This window comes from Perognathus longimembris, chromosome 11 (genome assembly GCF_023159225.1).
Source record: "Perognathus longimembris pacificus isolate PPM17 chromosome 11, ASM2315922v1, whole genome shotgun sequence".
In the NCBI taxonomy this organism is placed as follows: domain Eukaryota; kingdom Metazoa; phylum Chordata; class Mammalia; order Rodentia; family Heteromyidae; genus Perognathus; species Perognathus longimembris.
This window is the reverse complement of record NC_063171.1, coordinates 29,484,180-29,506,592: the sequence shown is the minus strand read 5'-3', so window position 1 is coordinate 29,506,592 and position 22,413 is coordinate 29,484,180. Positions and strand designations below refer to the sequence as shown.

At 34.8% G+C, this 22,413-nt stretch overlaps 1 protein-coding gene across 2 annotated transcripts in view; it reads right to left on the bottom strand.

Annotated features, from left to right (window-relative positions):
* Kifap3 (kinesin associated protein 3) overlaps positions 1-22,413 on the bottom strand; it is a 118,353-nt gene that overhangs the window by 9,965 nt on the left and 85,975 nt on the right. For both annotated transcript variants that reach the window (XM_048356474.1, XM_048356475.1), the window contains exon 19: positions 20,737-20,836. In XM_048356474.1, the coding sequence (XP_048212431.1) occupies positions 20,737-20,836 (100 nt within the window). The remainder of the gene's footprint in view (positions 1-20,736; positions 20,837-22,413) is intronic.

The following is a 22,413-nucleotide window of genomic DNA, read 5'->3' as shown; positions in this document are numbered from 1 at the left end:
TCTCTTTCATTTGAAGAGAAAATTCAGCTAGATCTTTGATGTTCTGGCTTTTTTGGAGAATTGAATTCCATCTTCCTATATTACACAACCTATACCTATATTTTAACACTCCTTTGGGTGGTTACTTTATTCTTTGGTACTAAAATATTCCCATTATTCTTACAACTTTGCTCATGTCCTATAAGGTTTTATTATATTTTCTGTCTAACGTTTCTATGCATCTACAAAAGAGAGGTCTTCCAATTTAGTTAAGGCTGCTATCTTGATAGAAGTCCTTTCCATATTCTTATTTAATTTGTTCTGAACTACGAAAACAAAAAGATAACCCTCGTATTTTTGTGAGTCAAAACAGGCTTTCTTTTTTTTTTTTTTTTTTTTTTGCCAGTCCTGGGCCTTGGACTCAGGGCCTGAGCACTGTCCCTGGCTTCTCTTTGCTCAAGGCTAGCACTCTGCCACTTGAGTCACCGCGTCACTTCTGGCCATTTATGTATATGTGGTGCTGGGGAATCGAACCCAGGGCTTCAAGTATTAGAGGCAAGCGCTCTTGCCACTAGGCCATATCCCCAGCCCCAAAACAGGCTTTCTTAAAGAGAACAATGACTTAGAAAAAATAAACTGTTATTAAAGGTATTTTATTTGCCCTTATTTGTAGCTAACAGCAGAAGACACTCTAAAAATCACTGATTGAAGTTGTCAGATAAAATGACCAAGCTGAAGTGAATATTTACTTAAATCTATAATGGTCTCAGTCTTTTGATAATAATGTTTTAATGAATGCATTCAATATCAAGCAATGTCTCATTTCACACCAACAAATGTAAGGGGACTTGCTGAGTGGCTTAAATAACCTCTAGGTCAATAAAATGAATCATTAGCACCTCTCTTAAATAATTGTTTGTTACTGATTCAACATTTATATAATCTGTCATAATACCTTGATTTATGTTACAGAAATTATTGCTGTAGGCTTAGAGAATATCGTGAGTAGTAATGCTTTCTCAGTGACAGTTTAACCAGACTATCTGGTACTGAGTGAGTTAAATTCTGAACACCACAACTAATTACTGTGTAATGCTAACCTTAGTTGCTGGTTCATTTTGAGACTCTTTAAAATATGAACTGTGTATTTTACCCCTATGCACTCTCTTAATGATTTGTTTTTTTAGACTGAAATCACTTCCAGCCATCAGTTATACTCTTAGTCTCTACATATGCACTTTTCCAAGCACAAATATTTCTTTTTCCTATTGGTCTGCCAGCCCTGTCAGAGCAAATTTTACTTTAAACTAAATGCTATGATACTTAAAACCTCTTGGATTACTCAGGCTGCTAGTGTGATCTATGACCTTCCAAGAATGACAGCTGAACCTTCCAATTTGCTTACACTGCTTGGGGAGCTGGAAAGCACATGCCAGAAAGGAAAATGTTTCTGATGTTGAACAGAGAGGAGAGTTCTTGTTGGAGGTGGGGGCAGGAGACTATTAAGTACTGAAAAATACTAATAAGAAATGAAAAGAAACTAAACATGCTATAAAGTGGAATACCTTAAACATAATTCAAGAGCTAAGGTTAGCATTCAAACACTTGAGTGGGACTAGATGGTTAAAACATGAGTAATGGTCTTTAGTTACTGCAATTTAAGTTCCAAGTAGGATCTTTGTCATAATGCACTATGGAAATGAACAAGTTCAAGAAGTGGAAAAGAATATAAATTTACCCTATAAATTTATACAAAATAGGATATATAAATTTCCCATCATTATTAGTTAGAATTCTGTCAAATGAACAAAATCAAAAAAGTAATATCGATGATCTAACAACATACATGCTTACTCATGTGGACATAATATCAGTCTCTCTTAAATGAAAGTTCATGTTAAGTTTCTGTAAAAACTCATGTTTCCAAAGCCTATAAATAGGTAGGCAGTGTATAGTTCAGAATACCTTTACTGTAGCTTTGAAACTCTTATTTTCCTTTACTACCTTATGTAAGATGGAGACAAATGCTTGTCTTTAAAAAAAATTACCAAAGTCAAAGTATTTAATGTAAAATTTCCAATTTGTCTCAGATTTACTTGTTGGCCAAATAATAGACAGATTACAGTAGTTTGATAAGCAGTCATTGGTAAAGATCTTTTTTAGTATAAAACAAAGAAGTAGTTTTCCAGGGTTAAGGGCAGAAATGTAGTTAACAGAAACTAAGTTAAACTAAGTCAAACACACTAAAAGTCCATGTAATTAAGTACTGTGTCAAAATTTGATTCTAAATAAATTTATGATTGCAAATATGCAATAAAGGATTTTCCCTTTATTAGAATATTTAAAAAGATCTATTGGGAGTTCTAACCATTGATTTAGTAATTTCAGAGTAATGAACAGATGTCAGATAAGTGTTTTGGTATTAGTGTCCTTTGGTGCACTTTGGACATCAGAATACTCCTTTATATATCAGCTTTACATTTAGCAAAGCTTTGCATTTAAAACAGCAGATTAGCTAAAGGAAAGCTCTAAATTAATCTTATAAACTTTCTTGGTTGTTACAAGTAAGAATATATTTTAGCCAGGTGCCAGAGGCTTATGATTGTAACTGTAGCTATTCAGGAGGCTGAGATCTGAGGATCATGGTTCAAAGCCAGCCCAAGCAGGAAAGTCAATGAGACTCTTATCTACAATTAGCCATCAAAAAAGCCATAAATGAAACTGCAGCTCAAGTGGTAGAACACTAGCTTGAGCACAAAAGTTCAGGGATAATGCCCAGGCCCTTAGTTCAAGCCCTAAGACGGGCACCAAAATAAAAAGGAAGAAAAAGGAAAAAAAAACCACCAAACCTGTTACATCATGAGTATATTAAAATAGCTTATTATATTTTCTTTATCTTAGATTTAAGGCAATTTTTTTATCTAATTGTAAGTCTTGCAATGACAAGATAAGGTGTGCCTACATTGACTCCAATATGGCATACTATACATTGTAGATGACACCACAGAAGCCTATGATTCTAACAACTGTTTATCTTACTTGTGGCCTTATTGCTATATCTTAAAATTATTTTCAAAGAGCATAACAGTATACAGTACTTTTCCTTTATCAATTATGTATATGGCACTTTTCCCTTCATTTTAAGGAATGGTACATTATTAAATTCAGCAAACTAACTAACTAAAAAATGAACTTACCAACTCCTAGTGTATATTAAAGTTAGTGGTACACAATGACCTCTAAACCAGAGTGTCTGGATGATATTTCTGTATTGCTGCAATTCCTTTGTCTGTATCTACAACTTCATCATTTCTTTATTTGTAGAATGGTTATCACTTTTAATATCTCTATGCCTTAAGATGTCTACATTTCCAAGCTTCTTACAAAAACAGAATGTATTTGGTATCATGATTGTTATGATTTATAAAAATGATAATTTCCTTAAGTATGCTTAGGAAATCTGGGTCCTGACATATGATCTAAACATATAAGTTACATTCTGTCTCACTTAGCCTGCTTCTTACACAAGCTTCATGTTTGCCTTTATAGGGTTCTTACATAATCTTACATAAGTTATAGAGGGACGCTATTAATAATTGCACTAAAATAATGCCATGACCAGTCATATGTTCCTTCTACTATAGCAAGACTGGACTGCTGTATAAATAAGATTATTTGATCAAAAACCTTCACTTTCAATGTCATAGTTAATGCTAATGACTCAACACTTTTAGAGGTCAAAAGCTAGGAAATTGTCTTTACATACTTTTCCATGTTATTTTATATTCACTGAGATTAGTTTTAAAAGGATAAATCAAGAGTAAGGATTTTAGTTACCTCGTAGAAATAATTACTTCCCACAAGGCTAACACATACCTGTATTCATTTTTTCTAAGAGTAATGGCTTCTGTCAGAAAGGTGTATAGGTCATGAAAACACAAAGGGTGGAGATTTCTGCTCAGTGATGTTCAGTGTCTTTGGGGTTGTGCTAATCTAACTTTTTTTTCTTGTAAACAATCTGAGTAACTATGAGAACCTTTAGACACATGGGAATGCATCATACATTTAAAAAGTTATCTGGGTTTAGTCAGGTGCTGGTGGCTCATGCCTGTAATCCTAGTTATCAATTCCAGAGGCTGAATAGAGTCCACGAGACCCTTAAAGCCATAGAGATGTGGTAGAGTAACAGCCTTGAGTGAAAAACGCCAAGTGAGGTTATAAGTCCCTGAGTTTAAGCGCCAGTATCAGCACATCTGCACACAAAAAAATAATCTTTTAGTCAGTATTTAAAATCAGCAATTAGTTGGTTCAAGTGTGGCAGGCAAGGAATATATCATTCCATTTAAAAGAGCTCTGGTGCCTACCTGTTGATGATACACAGTCCCTTCCCTGTCAGACACTGCAGGACAGAGGGCAAGGTACAACTGCAAGAAACCCTAACAGTTTCTTTTTTTCCTCATAATGTATCCTGAGAATGAAGTAACTACAGTAGTTTAGTATTTGCAGAGGCCTTGAGAACTAGAAACTTTAAAGATGTTAGAAGGATTTTTAATAATTGCTGTTTATTTATTACCCCAACTGAGATCTTAGGATGTGGTTTGAAATGCTAATGTAAACACAGTTCTATGTGGTTTCTTGTATTAATTTCAAAAGGGTTTTTGTTTTTCCTTTCTTCTTTTGGTGCTGAGGACTGAACTCGGGACTTTGCCCATGCTAAGCATGTGTTCTATGCTGGGCTGCATCTCTTGCCTCTGAAAGGTGTCAACTTTAAATCACTGGTGCAATATAAAAACTGATCTGCCTAATTATGTCCCTAGAAGCCTCCTCCCATCCTTTCACACTGGAAGGGTTCTATTTCACCCACTCGATACTGCCTACACAAATCAGGATTCCTTTTTAAGGTTATTTCACTTTTTTACACTTCTGACAGACCAGTACAAAATCACCTTGTTTTTGTCAGGAAAAACCTGAAGTATTAAAAATTTATAGAAAAGTGAGACATATCAACTTTAGATACAATTTCATCTAAAGGTAAACAAAGAAAATAGCCATGTATACTTAAAGACATGTAACATTACTTGAGACAGAATGCTGAAGATATTAGGGAAATTAGTCTCTATGATCCTGCTTAAATGACTAATGGTGGTGGGAAACCCCTGTAAACCCAAAAACTTTAGAGGGAGGATAGCAAAAAGGGTGGACAAAAAGCCTGAAAACATGATTTACTATCTCCAAAATACCTGAAAACCAAAAAGGACTAGGGGTATGGATCAGATAAGTGGTAGCTAGTGCTAGGCAGTTCAAATCCTAGTACCACCAAATCACACTAGTACCCTATGAAAACTAAGATCTTTAAAGGTCACATAAAAAGCATTTGTTCATTATGCCTCTGAGACCACAGATACATGTGGGTTTTACTTAAAAACCAACATAAACATATGCAAATTTTTATACATACTTCAAAGGAAGTCTAATAGAAGTATAGTTTTAAAAAGTACTGAATTTTAAACTACTATTCTTCTCAAACAGTGAAACCATTAGCACTGAAGTACATTTTATTAGAGTGGGAGAAAAGAAACTTCTTCAGTAATTTTGTGAGGAAAAGATTCTTTGAGGAAGTAGTATTTCAGCTACCCATTTGGAGTCAGAAGGCTATTCAAGCTAATCAATCACAAAGATGACAAAGTAAAAAAGACTTTTCTCGAATGAGAGAGAAAAAAGCCTAGAATAGTTAGTAGTAAGCAACTGGGGTATTTGTAGGTGAGACTAGAGAACAAGGTAAGTGTCAAACTGCAGTACACTAGATGGAACATATCAAGAATTCTACATCTTATTACACACAGGTGTCTTATACTTAAGATCAAATTTGAGACAGTCTAGAAAGAAAAACAGCAGGACTTGTAAGTGATTTATACTGTGGAGAAGGCAATGGTAAAGAGAAGGGAAGAATTGGGGAAGACTCTGAAGCTTATGGCTTAACTACCCTCTGAGGGCTGGTGGCAACACTTATTAAGATAAGAAGAATTGAGGAAGAAGCAGATTATATGCGTTAAACTGACAGTCCAATAATTGTATAAAATGTTCAGCTGTGAAACAGCAAGAGTATGGTTCTCAGAGAAAAATCGGCTAAAAATACAAGTGTACAGACAGCATATTAGGCCATGTAATCTAGGTGAGATCCTTACAGGTGTGTGTGTGGGAAGTTAGAAAACAGGATGGCCTCATAATAAGGTATGGCTTCAGAAGAATACTGAACTCCTGAAGTAACTGGCATTACAAAGGTGGCAGAGAGAAGGAACAGCTGGTAAGGAAAGAAAATACTGAGAAGGAACAAAAATGTTTGGGAGGAAAATAAGGAAAGTGGTGTACTATAAGAGCTGAAAGAAGAGGGTTTCAAATGGCAGGGCCTGGACAGCTGTGTCAAACACGGTTGAGAGTTAAAGATGAACATGGTCCTTGGGAAGCTGAAGAGTGAATGGGAAGTCTGCCGAAGTTTTGCCTAGGAAGGAAGGAAGGAGGAAGGAAGAAATGGGCAGCATTCAGAATGCAATGTGGGGGCCACAGACAAATTCTGGTGACTGTGAGTTATATTGGTGTGGTGAAGGAAGATCCTGTAGAGGGGAAAGGAGGAGTGGCAGGAAAGAAGCCCTCAAGAAGCAGTGGAGTGTGGTCTAGAGTGAAATGCTTTACTGGATTAAGACTGAATCAAGGATGCTTTATTCACTGTGACCAAGGGAGAAAGAAAAAAAGAATAAACTCTTTTTTTTGTGTGTTTTTAAAAGGAATTTATGGATTGGGTGACAGGAAAATAAATCATGACCAAATTGCTTAACTCTCTAAATTTCTATTTCCTTAACAACAACATCTTCATTCAGTTGTGAAGATTAAATAAGATAAAGGTTGTACTCACTACATTGTAATCAATGTTACCACCATTATTGCTGATCATACCTCAAATTGTAAATGTACCCACTGCCTTACGTATGAAACTGTAACCCCTCTGTACATCACTTTGACAATAAATAAATAATTTAAAAAATTGTGGACAGAGTTGAAACCATTTTGGACTAACATTTCAATAGTATAGTAGGAATAAAGATTATGTCTGTATGGAAATGAGGCCAGCATTTTTCCTAACTCCTTTTCAGTAACTGCATTTAAATTTGTACTGAGCTGCTCATTTTCTGAAAGCATAAAACTTGAACAGCGTCACTTGAGATTTGTGTTTTTTTTAAAGGACCACAAAAACTGAAAAAAATTAATGTTATTTGGTACAGAAAATTTCTGTGAACTTTCAAGTCCAGAATTTGGGGTGGATTTAAACTTGAAAAAAACCCAACAACCCAAAAACCAAGCTGCTAAACAGCACCAGATACAGTCTAAAATTCTATTTTAGCCATTTTTAAGACATATAAACAATAATGTTATAGTTTAAATCACAGGCTTTTTTCAAACAGTAATTCTAAGAGTACAAACTCCAATTTTAAAGTAAAACATTTCTACACTACACCTAGTACTTTCTAGAAAGACCAAGGACACTCAATACTATACCTCGCTCTTAAAAATCTTTAGAACTCTCCTCTTTCTTACCCTCGTCTTTTACTTGGATATAACAGCTGGTATTTTTAACAGTATATTCTCTATTTTGCTAGGAGTCTCCAATTTAGATGCATTCTCCTGAGTTCTTAATATGCTTTTAGTTATTGCTTTTTACAATAGTTACCTAAACCAGTAAAAGGGTATTATAAACACAGATATCCTAACATTGTGATAGTTATGAGAAAGGAAATGACTTAAATTTTTGAAATCAGATGGCTATTGCCTAACTGTACTAACTTCAGGAATGAGAAACTGGAAATTTGCTTCTTTAGAATATATTTTATTCAACATTTCATATTTATATATGTAAATATGATATATATATAAATGCAAAAGAAAATTTATTTTGGATGCCATCAAAAATGACCTTCTGAGAAAGTCTTCAAATTTCCTGACAAAGCTAAGTTGCTAAATTTTAATTGCCAGAAAAAAGAAAAGATATAAATGAAAAATAAATCATAGATATATACTGAGTCAAATAATAAGTGATTAATGGGAGAGAATAGTTTTTTTTTTTGTTTTTTTTTTTTGGCCAGTCCTGGGGCTTGGACTCAGGGCCTGAGCACTGTCCCTGGCTTCTTCCCGCTCAAGGCTAGCACTCTGCCACTTGAGCCACAGCACCGCTTCTGGCCGTTTTCTGTATATGTGGTGCTGGGGAATCGAACCTAGGGCCTCATGTATCCGAGGCAGGCACTCTTGCCACTAGGCTATATCCCCAGCCCGAGAGAATAGTTTTTGTACTTCATTGTATGTGGTGATATATTAATGTAAAAATTTAGCTTATGTATGCTTTGAAACTTCACTTATTAAATAGATATTTATAACATTTCCTCCAAATGTAGGAACCCACTTTTCCTTTAAGAGTAGTTCTTATAGTAACTACATTTTCTGAAGCTTTTAAAATTCTTTTAGATACTATGGTATCTTCCCTGTAATCAAAAGTGAAAAATAATGTTCTTACTCATTACATAATTCAATCTAGTACAAATTTATGTTAAAACTAAACACAGAATGTCAAAGCATTAACAAATGAGTGAATTTTATTTGAAGAGACAGCTTGTTCTTTTAAAAACTTTACCATACACTTAATTTGAATCTTAAGGGTAGCAGGCCTGTCATCCACCCACCGCTGTGCCTCACTCTACCAACACCTTCTCCTTAGCATTATTAACATTCTGAATTTTCCTTTCCTGGTTTGGCCTTGCACCTACTTGACTTGATGAAGTAGGTCACTTGAAAAGGAAGAAAGTTCAATAAAAGGAATTACAAAGGCAACAAGATTAAACTGATTGCACTGTTTTCATACATCTTAACTAAAATTCTACAAATATGCAGTTGGCTGTGGTTTGGCATTTAACAACATGCCATCAGTAAGAAGGAGGAAATTTTATTCTCATTAACTGTTGCAGATTTACTGCAGTGAAAAAGGGCTATGTAACCCGAGATGTGACAGTACAGAAAGATCAAAGGCGGGGACTGGAAACTAAATAAACCCTCTGGCTACTTCCTGCAAGGAAAATTCACTTTGGCAATGTAAAACAGAGCCCAGTTAAAAACTACTCTCAGTTTTATGAGCTGTCATAGCAGCTCAAGTGGTTTGGACCAGCTGAGTTCAGAACATTATATTTCCTTGTTTTTGTCTTAGATATTTCTATAAGAGGTTTTATAGACTACCCCCTCCTTAAAAACACACCAACAAAAAAACTCCTAGTTGAAACGGAGAGGGTAACCGCTAAACTTATTAAAGTAGGCAGGTCTTCATTTGCACATTCCTTTCTCATTTACTACAGCTCAATGTTTTACTCTTAGATTTACTTGGCAATATAAATTTACTTTAATAATTCACCTACAATCCGTACAGTTCTTGTTCAAGATAAGTGCAAATGAGTTTACACAGCCCATATGGCTCATGTGAGGGCTGAGTTATTTGTAACAGCACATCTGGAATGACTACGGGCAGTATAGAGAATATGGGGACTAATTATTATTATGTTTAAAAATGGATGAGGCCCTAAGTTTCAGCCGTTTTTAAACAATATTTAAGAAAATATATTGAGGTTTTTTCTACACAAAAATTAACAATTGTTCACAAGTACTGAAACCATACCGAAACACACATGGGCTAGAATAAGTCTATCTTAAATTAAGAAATACTTTCACTTAAAGATTCAGCTTAGTGCCATTGACTCCAGACTCAGAGGAAACAAAAGGTGGTCTGCTCTACTCTCATTTTCTTAGAGGGTGGCAGTGCTCATCAACCCACAACATAACCAAGTGCTATTCTCGTTAGGATAGAAATAAGGAAGTCTTTGCGAAGTCAGGTAGGTAGGTAGGTAGGTAGGTAGGTAGGTAGATAGGTAGGTAGGTAGACAGATAGATAGGTAGATAGACAGGCAGCATTTCCTAGGTCAAATATATCACAAGAACACTCATCTTTGCATTATTTTCCACTTAAATTTATCCCTCTAGTTTTGGTCCAGTTTGGGTAGACAAAGTTCCCTATGTAACCCAAGCTTGCATTAAAATGGAGATCCTCTGACCTTGGTCCCTGAGTGTTGGGATTACAGAAATGAACCACCATATCTGGTTAAATTTACAATTAACTCCTGTATCTCTAAAGCCAACAAAAATGTATGAACTTTAATAGTAGATAATCATTCTTAAGTGGTGGTAAGTTAATTAATTGACTGGGAAGTCATAACTGGATTAACTCCTACCATTCCTTCTAGTACAAAGGCACACCATCATCAGTGTCAAAACATTTTTATAGAATCTGGTCATACTTATTTTATTTATAGATTCTGTTATATTGAATTTCTTCTCCCAAATGAAAGTCCTAATAAAATGACAATAAATTAGGTTTTCATTGGGAGTATCTTTAGATTTATACACAGCTATTTTGTATGCCTCCAAAAACATTGCTCAGATTACCAAATCAAAAATTAACACCAAGTTGATGAGGGCAGACCTGTTGCCAAAAACTTCTTGTGCCTCTAATAAATCTCTAAAGGAAAGTAAATAACTGAAAATACTTTTACAAGTCTGCACTATAACTTCTCTAGGATTTTAAAACATCATCCCAAGTTTCCAAGATCCCAAGACTTGATTTTTTTTGGCTTGGATTTCTATATTTCAGTGAAGTTTATAGTTTGCTAATGCTTATGTGTGATAATCTAATAAAATCCGGACTTAAAGGTTATAGGCCCAATTTACTAATAAAACCTTAATTCAATTCTCCTCGGGAAACACAAATCATTAGTGCCCAAGTAGTAGAAATGACTTGCCTTGCCTTTCCAATGCTAGAAAGAAATTGTCTTGATAAAAGGGCTAAATAAATAAGACAACAAGTGAAGTGAACATTATGAAGTCCATGAGCATTTCTATATTAGCACAAAACAATAGCATCATGTAGGCCACAATTTCCATTAGTTAATTAGCTGAATAAAGTAACCTGTATCAGGCATTCCTCCTTCAATACAGATATACTTGCACTCATTTCATTCTCAGTTTTTACACAACTGGATTTAATCTGCAGAGGAGTTAATGAATTAACTAGAGATTTTAAAGCTAGTAAACAACTTAATGTGTCAATAAAGTCTTAGCAGCTTGCCTCCAAGCAAAAGTAGAGTACCAATTTGTAGTAAACCAACTCAAATATATTAAAGCAAAACAGGTAGACAATTTGTCATATTTCAACAAACTTACATATCTTACTCTAATTTTTAATAAAATGTACTCAACTTCCTAAAGCCCCATTTGCTGGTTGATAAATATATCTTCCTGTCATCTGGAGGTGGTAATGATCTAACACAAAGAGTGCTTCCTCTTACCAAGCTTAAAGGCCTCAATGTTTATTAGCTAACTGGTTTTAAGCTAGTCTCTGGGCTTTAATTTCCACATTGTTAAAATTGGGACAGCAGTACTCTTTGCTCAATAGACTCACATACTTGATCAAATGTGAAACATGGAGATATAAATGCTAAGTAAATCCAGGTTATTAGGCTGTTCACAAAGATTTAAATGGTTTGAAAAGTCTTAAACATTTATTCTTTCAATATTTAAAAAGATTCCTAGGACATTCTGTCTAGTTCTTCAATAAGAAAATAATTTTCAGAATCATCATGGGAGTATTTAGGGGAAAAAAAAGTGATTTCATATAAGGCTTATGTTAGGTCAAAAGTCCCATAATGAAAACTTTTATTTGGGGTTGGGGGTGATGGAGTATGTCAGCTAATCCCAACTACCCATGTGGCAGACAAGAAGGTAATGAGATCATATCTCAACAACCATTGGGAATAGTGGTGCATCTCTGTGATCCCACATGAGCAGGAGAATAACTCTCCAGGATGGTGCTAGCACAAACACAAGACCTTATTCAATAAAACAACAAAAGTAAAATGGGCTGGGGCCCTGGCCCAAATGGTAGAGTGCCTGCCTAGCAAGTATGAGTTCAGACCATTATACCAAAAAACAAAATGAAAATACCCAACAAACAAAACAGAAACCAAAGTATTTGCCTTGGTTTGATTTTTCTCATCACAACTGTGTCTATGCAACAACTGCGACTGTTATTTTTGTGTGCCAGTACCGATGCTTGAACTCAAGGCTTCAATCTCATTTGGCCTTTTCTTTTCTTCCTGCTCAGGATTGGCACTGTACTAAAAAAAATCTCTACCTTTTGTTGGCTAATTGGAAATACAAGTCTTTCGGATTTGTCTCCCTGAGCTGGCTTTGAAATGAGATTCAGATCTCAGCCTCTGTGCAGCTAGAATTACAGGGTTAGTCCACCGACACCTCGTTTGCTTTAGTTATTTTTCAGATTTTTTAGTTATTTTTATTTTTAGTTATTTTAGAGTCCTGTGTTTTTACTTGGAGCCAGCCTCCGACTCTGATCTAAAGGTGTGAGCCCTGGGTACCTAGTTTGCATTAGATGTTTTTTGAGGTAGTCTTGTGTTTTTACTTGAAACCACCCTTGGACTGTGATCCTATTATGTAGAAATGCTTGTTGTATATGTGGGATTATAGCTATATCCACCATACTTGGCTTGCTGGTTGAGACAGGGTCTCATTAACTTTGTGTGCCAAGGCAGACCTCCTGATCTTCACCTACTTAGTAGTTTAGATTACAGGCATGTCCTGCCATGTCTTGTCTAGGTCTGGATATTTCTTGACATACTCATATGCACTCAGTCTGAAACCGAGTAATTTAAAAAATAAACAGGACACTGTCTTAATACTCACCCCCACTGTTGCTATAAAAATACTCTGTTCTGTGTATTTTAGTCATGATTTAACAAAATTCTATTTAAACAGCTTTTGCAAATAACCCAATCTTGACCCACTAAGAACAAGTACTAGGAACCCAGGCAAATGTGCACGTCATGAACAAAGAGTAGGAAGTAGCACTGTGGCTCAAGTGGTAGAGCACTAGCCTTGAGCTGAAGAGCTCAGGGACAGCACGAAGGACCAGCGTTCAAGCCCCACAACAACAACAACAACAACAACAACAACAACAACAACAAAATAGACTCTATGGTTTCACTCACAACAACAACAACAACAACAAAACAGACTCTATGGTTTTACTCATTGGAAATAATCAGTACTCGTCTAGGATAGTCCTAGCAGAAGATCACTATAGCTCAATAGCAATATACATATGATATCATAAGATGATGCTAAGGGAAATGAACTTTAAGATTTAGAAATAAGTGGTTTATCTTTGTTGTTATTTTCAATGTACCATGTGAAACTATGCTTTTTTCTTTTGTCTTTCTTCCCCATGGCTTTACCCCTGATGTCACTGTAACTGACTTTGGTACACTGAGTATTGTATGTATGTTTATGGGAACTAGAGAAGGGAAACACCAAAATGGAGATGAAGGCTAAAAGACGAACCAATGCAACAGGAATACTTACAAAACAATATGCTGTAAACCAAATGTACAACTTGGGGAAGGGTGGAGAGGAAACTGAGGACCGGGGGAAGGTGGGAGAAAAATGAAGGAGGAGGTAACAAGTTTGATAAGAAGTGTACTCACTGTCTTATGTATGAAACTGTAACCCCTGTGTACATTACTTTGACAATAAATAAATAAATTAATTAAAAAAGAAGGAAGAGTAAATGTTTATCACAAGGTATTTGGTAAGTATTGTTCAATATTGTATTACTGTTACTCTTAATAATAGTTGTGAATCAAGTGCATAGTTAAGTATAATTAAGGTGGATTTCTTACAATGTAAGAAATTAGTCTATATTTTATATGAAGAATTTTGGCTGGGAATATGGCCTAGTGGCAAGAGAGCTTGCCTCCTACACATGAAGCTCTCGGTTTGATTCCCCAGCACCACATATATGGAAAAGGGCCAAAAGGGGCGCTGTGGCTCAGGTGGCAGAGTGCTAGCCTTGAGCGGGAAGAAGCCAGGGATGGTGCTCAGGCCCTGAGTCCAAGGCCCAGGACTGGCCAAAAAAACAAAAACAAAATAAATTTTATATGAAGAATTTCAGTCTTATGAAAGATGATACATTAATGAAGCTTAGATGAAAATTATTTCTTATAGTTTAATGAAAAAGTGTGTTAGCTCTAGTCAGTATGATTTTGAAACTAACATTTCAACTATGCACTAATATTTGAAAAAAATGAGAGACAATGGGAGGTATGAGTGTATAAGAGGTTAAGTTGAATGCACACAAAAAAAGGAATAGTGCGGTCCTCTAAGAAACAGTTAGGCAAGGTAGCAATAGACAAACACAGAGTGAGCAGACAATGATGGCTCAGATGAGCACGTCGAGTTCATTTCTGACCTCAGTGAAATGGTCAGCAAATGACATCACAGTGCCCACCACAAAGAATGCCAAGCTCTCTGAAAATATTTTTCTAAGTCCCAAGGAAACCTAAGCATACTCTGCAATTTTTTTCCAGTTTATGAAAATTGGATTCCTATAAAAGGAAAATGGACCATTTTTACTGCAACAGAAACTGATTTGTAAAAGCTGGAAGCAGTTTAAAAATACTCTTAACATGAGGTTCTTGTTAGTCTTGAAAAGTAAGAGTTATAATAAAAAAGCCATCCAAAAATATGGTATGAATTCATGGTATATAACCTCCAAAACAAGTCTTGCTCCTATTATTTTTAATTAGCTTTAATAGCAAGTTCCATTTCACTTTCTAACTCCAGTTCAGATCTGGGGAGGGGAAGATTTACACTTGACGCTCTGGGACTGGCAGCTCCATAGCTAATGCCTTGGAGCCCTAATGCATTTTACATTAGCTTGAAATGTTGGGAAATCCTGGCGCCAAGAGGTTCAAACCAATAGTGACACATGCCTAGGGCCCAGGATCCGCTGTCCAACTGCCAGTATCTATTTTATCAGACATACAGTTCTCTGGTAGACTGAAATAGATGAGTTTAACAGTTTTCACTGTTTCCAATTAAACTGTCTTGCTATATTACTAAAATGTAGGTGTTCAGATTATGAAGGATCCTTGACTTTGATTTTGAGAAAAACACCAATCTGAACTGTTTAAACACTTCTCTGTCTTGGCCTAATTTCTTAGAGTTTAAGACATTTGTCTTAATACTTACTAAACTTTAATCATCTTAGGGAAAATAATTTTTATTTAAACAATTATTTTTAAAAAGCTAATGATATACAAATTTACTCATTAGCTTGCAGGACTGGGAGATTATCTACTTTCCGTGAATCCATTCAAATTTTAATACTTGAAAAAATTTCAAACAAAGACTAAAGTGCTACATGGCATTCTGGTACGGTTTCACATTTCATCCACATACCACTGTCAGTCAGACACTTAAAAACAATGGTGATGATAACACTTCACCTTTCATACACTTATCTGCTATTATTTTCTTCCCAGATAACTTGGCAGGCTTATTTATCAAAAACATATGATAAAGAAGCAGAGAAAGAATTTGTAAATCATCTGGGCCATTTCCCTGATTTAAAGTGAGAGACATATATACAGACAGACACACAAATATACACAAAAGCTCTCCAAATAAACAACATTTTCTTGTTTTAGAGTTATTTAGACAACCAGTTTTTTTAAGTATTTAAAATTCAGTTAAGACTTAATTGCTCTTTCACAGTCTTAATTCTTTATGGTGTCTATCTAGTCTGCTTATAGTCATCTTCAAAGTGGAGACAAAGAATAAGTTCAACAACTTTTGGTTAAAGAACTTAATGTTTCTTGAAAATATTCCTATTTTAAATCAGTTAAAATGGAGAAATTTAAAAACAAGGTTTGAATGAGTTCTGAATTTATCTATAAGATCTTAGAAGCTGAAAGTTAACTATCAGTTTAAAATATCTGACATATTATGCAGTAAGTTATCATACCAAAACGTGAATAATTATGTCAAGTTAAAATACTTTAAAATCTCTGCATAATTTAAAAGACATGCCAAACCTAAAAATCCACTATTGGTTAGTCTCAAGAATAGCATAGAAAACCCATGAAAGAGAGGATCCTAAAATAATTTTAAAAATGGAATAAATGAAAAGGGAAACAATCCAAAATAATAAAGCAGAATGTGGAAAAGAACAAGCAGACCTTCAGCTGTATCTCTGTATTTCTGCAGACACAATGTACAATCTCTGCTCATTTGATTTACTACCTACAAGTCTGAGGAAGCTCATTGCAAATTATTTCTTCTGGAATTAAAAAAGTAGGAAAGTTATATGATTTAAGGCCTGAAAACTTATAGAAGGCAAAAGATGAAAGACTTAATTTTCTCAAGGGGAAGCACTTAAAAAAATATTTTTAAGAAGACCAGTCTTGGGGCTTGAACTCTGGACCTGGGCACTGTCCCTGGGCTTCTTGCTGAAGGCTAGGACTCTACTAGAGCCACAGTGCCACTTCCAGTTTTTTGAGTACTTTACTGGAGATAAGAGTCTTATAGATTCTTTTGCCTGGGCTGGATCAGATCTCAGTCTCCTAAGTAACTAGGATTATAGGTATGAGCCACAGACACCCAGCAGGAAGTGCTTTTTAAAGGACAAAATACTCTGACATAAAAAATAATTATAATAAATATTACTTCACTCTTGATTTGAAAAGTCTAGAGTATCTTGTATTAACTAATCTTTTAAGTTTGCATTACTTGTGATTTATCTTTTACAAAGTAAAAGAAGCTACATAAATATTTTTAACTTTGAAATAAACTAGAGTTTGTAAAATAATTTTCCCAAAGTCATAAAATAATGAACAGAAACAGAAACAAATGGGTCTCATAAATAACTAAACATATCTTTCAAAATACTTTTATCATCTGGCAAGAATTGTCATTCTTAAAGTGACCATTTTTAAAACTAGAAATAAGAGATAATGTTGAATTGGGCTTACAAGATTATTATTTTGTATTATTAATTTGTATAGTATTTTAAAAACTGTATTACATTTAAAAAATTTTTAGACAAGATCTTACCATGTATCCCAAGTGAGCCTCCAATTTAACAAACCTGCCTCAGCCTCCCAAGTGCTGAGATTGTAATCATGAATCACCATATCCAGTAGTATATTTGATTTAAATGAAAATGTTGTTTCTTTAAACTCACACAATTATATTAAAATAATGAAAGTAGCTGGGCATGGAGGTTCACAAGTCTAATCCTAGCACTGGGGAAGTTGAGGAAGAGGGTCAGGTCTGAAACGAATAGAGCATGTTCCAGACACCTGCACCTCTTCAAAGAAAAGAGGAAAGCTGGGGCTGGGAATGTGGCTTAGTGGTAGAGTGCTTGCCTAGCACGTGTGAAGCACTGGGTTGGATTCCTCAGTGCCACATAAATAGAAAAAGCCAGAAGTGGTGCTATGGCTCAAGAAGTAGTAGAGTGCTAGCCTTGAGCAATAAGAAGCCAGGGACAGTGCTGGCCAAAAAAAAGGGAAAGCAACCCTTCCAATACATAATTAGTAGCAGTCTGTTTTCTTTAGAATGGAAGTATTGACAAGAGATAAAAAAATAGTGTTTGGTTTATAGTGAAATTAAATGAGAATAGTAATTATAATGGCTGAATACTCTTACAAATTCTATATGCAAAATTCTTTTATATGAGAATGACATACACAAATAATTTTACATTTTTAAATTGTTTCAGAAAATGTTATAAAATGAATTATCATGACATAACATTTATGATCAAATAACTGCCTCTGTTTAAGTAACTACACCTACTATACAGTCTCAGAAACATCAGAAGCAATCAAAAGTCATACAGTGTTTAGTACTTAACCAAAGTTTGCTCTTATTTCCAGAGGCAAGAATGTATTAACGATGATTCAGTGTCCTGATAAAACTATTTACCAAGCGCTGCTTTTTATTGAAAGGCCACTACAGAAGACTGAGCTATGCATTTCAGTTAATATTGCAAATGTTTTCCCATCATGTTCTCAAACTTTGGGTCATGATCATGAGTGAATTGTGAAATCAACTTAGTGGGTTGAAATCTGTATTTAAAAATGAAATCAAAATAACACTGTACATTATTGATAGTAAGACTATCATTTAAAGAATTTTTTCTCCTACATATATACATACAAATGTATGCATACATATGCATAGATACGTGTATGTAAGAAAGTGTTTATGTGTGTACTAGGTGGAGACATAAAAAGAATTTCTTTTAATATAGACAGTGATTTTTTTTAAAAAGGCTTAAAAACCACTCCCATATATTTTTTTTCCACTAAGTTAGGAGCATTTTACACTGGAAAACTCATAAATTTTGATGACTTATAGGTATGATTTCAAATTTTTATTCTGACACTTGTTTTTTATTTTTATTGTCAAAGTAATGTACAGAGGAGTTACAGTTTCATATGTAAGGCAGTGAGTACATTTCTTATCAAACTTGTTACCTCCTCCTTTGTTTTTTTTGTGTTTTTTTTTCCAATTTTTATTATCAAACTGATGTACAGAGAGGTTACAGTTTCATACGTTAGGCATTGGATACATTTCTTGTACTGTTTGTTACCTCGTCCCTCATACCCCCCTCCCTCCGTCCCCTTTCCCTCCCCCCCACCCCGAGTTGTTCAGTTCACTTACACCAGTTTTGCAAGTATTGCTTTTGTAGTTGTTTGTCTTTTTTTACCCTTTGTCTCTCAATTTTGGTATTCCCTTTCAATTTCCTACTTCTAATACCAGTATACATGGTTTCCAATATACTCAGATAAGATTACAGAGATACTGTAGGTACAACCACAGGAAGGTGATACAAGAACATCATCAATAATACAGGCTACAGATATACATGGGACGTTGAAAGTAGTTACAAAAGTGCTCTACATCACTGGCCATAAAAGAAATGCAAATCAAAACAACATTGAGATTCCACCTCCTCCTTTGTTTTTCTCCTACCTTCCCCATCCCCAGTTCCCTCCCCACCCTCCCCGAGATGTACAGTGGTTTACAGCATATTGTCTTGTAAGTATTGCTGTTGCACTGCTTCGCCATTTACCCTTTGTCTCTCCATGTTGGTTTTCCCCTTCCCTAGTTCCCATAAACATACATACAATACCCAGTGTACCAAAGTCAGTTACAGTGACATCAGAGGTAAAAGCATGGGGAAGAAAGACAAAAGAAAAAGGCATAATTTCATAGGGTACACTGGAAATAACACCCTCAAAGATAAATCACTTATTTCCAAATATTGTCACTTGTGTTTTTTGACTGCTTTAATTTTGTTTTTCTGTTGAGCCAGTTCTGGGGCTTGGATTCAGGGCCCTCTCACTGTCCCTGAGCATTTTTTTACTCAAGGCTAATGCTCTACCATTTGAGTCACAGTGCCACTTCTAGTGGCTTTGGTGGTTAATTGCAGGTAAGAGTATCATGGACTTTCTTATGTGGGCTGACTTTGAACCACAATCAGATCTTTGCCTCCTAAGTAGATAGAATTACAAGCATAAGCCACTGGGCCTGGCTTATTTAAAATTTTAGAGCCATGATTTTTTCACCCATAAAAGATATAAATCTTGATTTAAAACACTTCTGGACACATTAAGATTAAAGAGATGAATATTTATAAAACATATTATATCCAATAGACAATCAATAATGGTTGAAGAGATTAATTGCAGTTGGGTTTAAATATTATTAAAAGTGCTTAATGAAGTGCATTGTTCACATTTTATCACTTATTTAAAAAACACATTAATGAATGAATAAAACAGAAAATAGCTCATGATAATAAAAATAGAATTTTAAAGCAGAAATTAAATCAATAATTTGAATTAGAAAAGTAAGCTTCAGGTAAAATAAGATTATAGCTACTACATTAGATGACATCTCAACCATCAGCCTGAATTAAAATACCGTATCTATTAGAATAGCATAAAGAGGATTGTTTATATTATTTTTGGCAAATTTAAGAATCTTTACTAGTAATGAAGCGGGGGGAGGGGACAGACTGTATGTAGGTATGTATGTATATTCATTTTATTTTGTTTGTCATGGGTCTTGAACTCAGGGCCTAGGCACTGAGCTTTATTTATTGATCAAGGCTAGTGCTCTACCACACTGAAATACAGCTTCAATTCTAGTTTTCTTGTGGTTAAATGGAGATAAGAGTCTCACAGACTTTCTTGCCCAGGCCATTTCTGAACTGAGATCCTTAGATCTCAACCTCCTGAGTAGTTAGGATTACAGGAGTGAGCCACCAGTGTGTAGCAATGGAACTGTATTTTACCTACACAATAATGCTGGCCTGTCAGATATTTTTCCTGAAATATTTTACTTGAATGCTACCTTCTATGGTAGAAAAGTCATCAATTTAAAGCATCTACTCTTTCATACAGTGACATTTGAATAGTTGTTATACTATTCCTTTTATGTTCTTGGTTTATGTTTAATTGCCTTATAAAGCACCGAGGAAATAATCTGTGTTCAATAACTTATCAAGGTATTGTTTCAACAGTGTATTTTCCAAAGTTGTAAAGAATCGTTTTTCAGATCTGTGATCTCCATTTTTGGAGTGAAAATGTGACTTTGTGAATTAATTTAAAAGCAAACAAACATGTTCTTGAAGAGACTGGGTCCCCCTCCACTTTAATAAAAAGGATGTAAAAATTGGTAGTGAAGAAACTTTAACTTTTCAAAAACAAAAGAAACACCATACATTCTATTTTTCTTGGAAGACTTTACCTGCCAGGAAATGAATGCTGTCCAGCTATATCTCCATTTTGAAGATGATAATCACTGAAGAAGTCTGGACTTATAGCTCCTTCGGAGGCAATTAATCCATCTAGAAATCAAGAAAGTGATAACTAGTAAATTATATTTGTAAGGAATAACAAGGATATTACCCTATCAAATAATGTATTAAAAAATGGTTAATCTGCCGGGCATTGGTGGCTCACACCTGTAATCCTAGCTACTGAGGAGGCTAAGATCTCAGGATGGTGGTTTGAAGCCAGACCAGGCAGAAAAGTCCCCATGAGACTCTTATCTCCAATTAACCACTCAAAAGCCAGAAGTGGCACTGTGGCTCAATCAGGAGAGTACTAGCCTTGATCACAAGGAGGCTCAGGGAAAGTGCCCAGGCCCTGAGTTCAAGGTCCACAACACACACACACACACACACACACACACACAAAATGGTTGTTAATCTGGAAAGAAAACTGGAAAGCCTGACATATGTTCACTCTGTAAGTATAGACCTCATAACAAATGTCTTTTCCATAAGAATTCAGCATCCACTAAGTGACAGGTAGTACTTATGTGCCTTCAAAAGGCTTACAGTATTGTGCAATAGAAAAGAGAGAAAAATAGGAAGTGAGGTGAAGTATGCAAGTCCAGATTAAAGGTAGAACACGAGTAAAGGCGAGAGGTTATTCCACAACAGTGATGGTAAAGAAGCAGCCCTTCAGTCTATTTCATATTTTATACCTTGAGAACTTCGCTTGTGGAACATAATTAGGGAGTCAGCTATGTCAAAAAACTAAATTTGTAAATAAGCAATACTTGACAATTTAAATGTCAGCCATTAAAATACACACAAATTTATAATAACATTTAAGTAAAATTTTGACTCCCTGTGCTTTAAAAAATGTGTATTCTACAAACTTAAGTACTTTTTGATGACTTTGTCTTCATTAAAAATGTACTCATTCCTTTAGGTTATTAAACATATCTGGCTCTATACCATTACACTTTTTTAGTTCCTGGGCTTTGTTTTTTTTGTATTTTTTTTTTTTTTGCTTCCAAAGTAATTCTGTTCCTAAATTTAAGTCTTTGTTACTATGTATTTCTAGTTTAGAGTTACATTATTTTCTAATTTGCTCCAATCTAAGAATCTAGATAACTTATTTTTAAAGAATCATAAATAAGTTAATAATCAAAAGGATCTGAGGGAATATAAGATCCATGTCAGTTTAGGGCTGTCCTATGCATGGAACAAACACTTTGGTTTATGACTTGTATTTAACCATTTGGATGACTCTGAGAACTTCCAGAGTCTTCCAAAGTGATCTGTGTTGTTGAGTCTAAATACAAATATTGGCCAGGTTATATGTATCACATTATTTAAAAATTTGGCATGTGGAAAACAAATTATTCACCAAATGATTCAGTCATCAAATGATTATGTATACCTAACACATAACAATAACACTATACTAATCTTAGAGGAAATATATAAAATTATAATACATAAATAATTTTAATTAATTCTTATTTTTATAAAATAAATGCAATAATTTCTTAATAAATAATACACAACAGGAGTATGTATATGTACCAATAAATGGCAGACACAGTGTTTAGAAAGTCCTTCTTGGAAGTCAAGGGAGGAAAAGTGTAACTAATTTGAGTTTTGAAGAA